The 1,878-nt window shown below is 54.9% G+C and overlaps 1 protein-coding gene across 1 annotated transcript; it reads right to left on the bottom strand.

The window, feature by feature from the left end:
- On the bottom strand, positions 1-616 carry NGA_0706100 (atp-citrate synthase; the record flags this gene model as incomplete). The annotated part of the gene is made up of 1 exon (XM_005852312.2): positions 1-616. A coding segment is annotated over one exon (616 nt), but the record flags the coding sequence as incomplete, so codon positions are not given.
- Between the last annotated feature and the right edge of the window lie 1,262 nt (positions 617-1,878).

The following is a 1,878-nucleotide window of genomic DNA, read 5'->3' on the forward strand; positions in this document are numbered from 1 at the left end:
AGTTGAGCGCGCGGAAAAGCTTGAGGGTTCCTTCCAAAAAGGTGGCGAGGAAATCTTGCTTGGCCGCAGGCACGTGCGCCAAGAGGGCAGCCTTGATGGCCTCGGGGTTCGGCTCTTCCTGCAAAGGCACTTGAATGCGCAAGGCCTTGGCGTCCACGTCTCCAATGTCCACACCACCTTCGTGCGTGAAGAGGATCTCTTCCCCCTCCCGGTTGGACACGATGCAGAAGTAGTACTCCTCATCTTGGGAGTGCGGAACAAAGGCCTCCACGATGAAATGGTTCAGGACGCCCCTCACTTGCTCCACCTGCACCTCACGCTGCATTCGCTCCAAGATCCACGCTTGAACTTCCTCCCAGGTCTTGTTCACAGCAAGCAGACCGGCCTTCCCACGGCGCTTGATGAGCTGATCGGGTTTCACCACCAATTTCTCCTTCAACAACCACGGGTTCGCTTGTGCGATCACTTCGAAACTCTGACCCTTCGTCGGCTCCAACACATCGGGCGTGATAAGGACTTGTTTCTTGTCGGTTGTGTGCCGCCCATTGCTGTACTCCGGGAGCCAGCGCGCGATGAGCTGCTTCCGGTAGTACTCTCGAATCGCCTTGGCCGACATGATGGAGGCGGAAGCTCAGGAAAGACTGAAAGAAAGAGGATGATAGGATACTACCTGGGCCTCAGTAACTCTGGATGTGAACACAGGAAGAGGAGAAGGGTGTTTAGTAGGGCGCACTCACGAACGAGATGTCAAAGGACGGCTTCCAGGAGGCTTGTGCAACTCTCCGTCTGACAATCAACAACGAAGGGTCTCCAGTGGCGCCTTCCCCTTTCAAAAGGTGAAAGCAAGCAAATGAAACAAGTGGCAGCACACGCATCCTCGTGATTGCAGGGGCTTGGGCGCCCCCTTTCCATTCCCTTCAGAGGGTCAGGACAATCCCAACGGACGAACAGCAATCGCGGAAAACGAAAAAAAAAAAAGGGTGAAGGACTTTGCCTGTGTCGGTGTCTCTGTGCACACTTCGACCGCGCCTCGAAATGTTGACACCGCCGTGCACGCACGGCGTGAGGTGATAACGATGGGGGTGACATGAAGGCGGACGGAAGGGACGCGGAGCCGCACCATGTGCACGATCTTGGTCAGGTTCAACGCATGCGCAGGGCGGACTGTGTGGTCAGGGAAAAGAGAACACCGTCTGCGCCCTAATTGGACACGCAGCCGGGACCGTGTGCTCCAGCGCTAGCACGCCTGCCATGTGTTGACCGACTTCCGTGGTACATGCGTGTTGCGCACGCTCCATTTCGAAATCCTTGCCACGAAATAAAGCTCGTGGACGCGGACAAAATGAAACGACAAGGAGGGTTGGGGCGGAAGCGCCGGATGGGCAATGATCCAAACACCTCCTGTAGTGATGGCGCGTGACGCAAACTGCTTGGAAATTTTAACCTTTTCCTGCTGCGAGGCACTTATCACAGTTTGTTTGTTCCTGACAGAGACTCACAACAGCCAGGCTGCAGATACATGCTTGTTGCCTGCTAATTTTCAGTCTCCGGAGTCAATGGAAGCTTCGCTCCCTTGTTCTTCTCAGCTTGTGCCGGCCGTCGTGTTCTTCGAGCTGCCCCGTCTGTGAACCATCGCACCACCAGAAGGTATCGTCATCGTATCAATGGCCGACACTACACCTCTACCGACCACAAACTATTCCTTGCTTTCCAATGACAAGAATTTGCGGATGACGGTACGTTCAAGGTTGACGAGCTTTGATCTGGAAGTATTTTATTCCCATCAAGTGAAGTAGCACCCCTGCGGACATCGATCCGGCGTTACAAGCCGTAGTTAGGACCTCACCTGGGGAACTGATGTCCACCTTCTTGGGTCCC

This window comes from Nannochloropsis gaditana (genome assembly GCF_000240725.1).
Source record: "Nannochloropsis gaditana CCMP526 unplaced genomic scaffold scaffold1457, whole genome shotgun sequence".
Classification (NCBI taxonomy): Eukaryota; class Eustigmatophyceae; order Eustigmatales; family Monodopsidaceae; genus Microchloropsis; species Microchloropsis gaditana.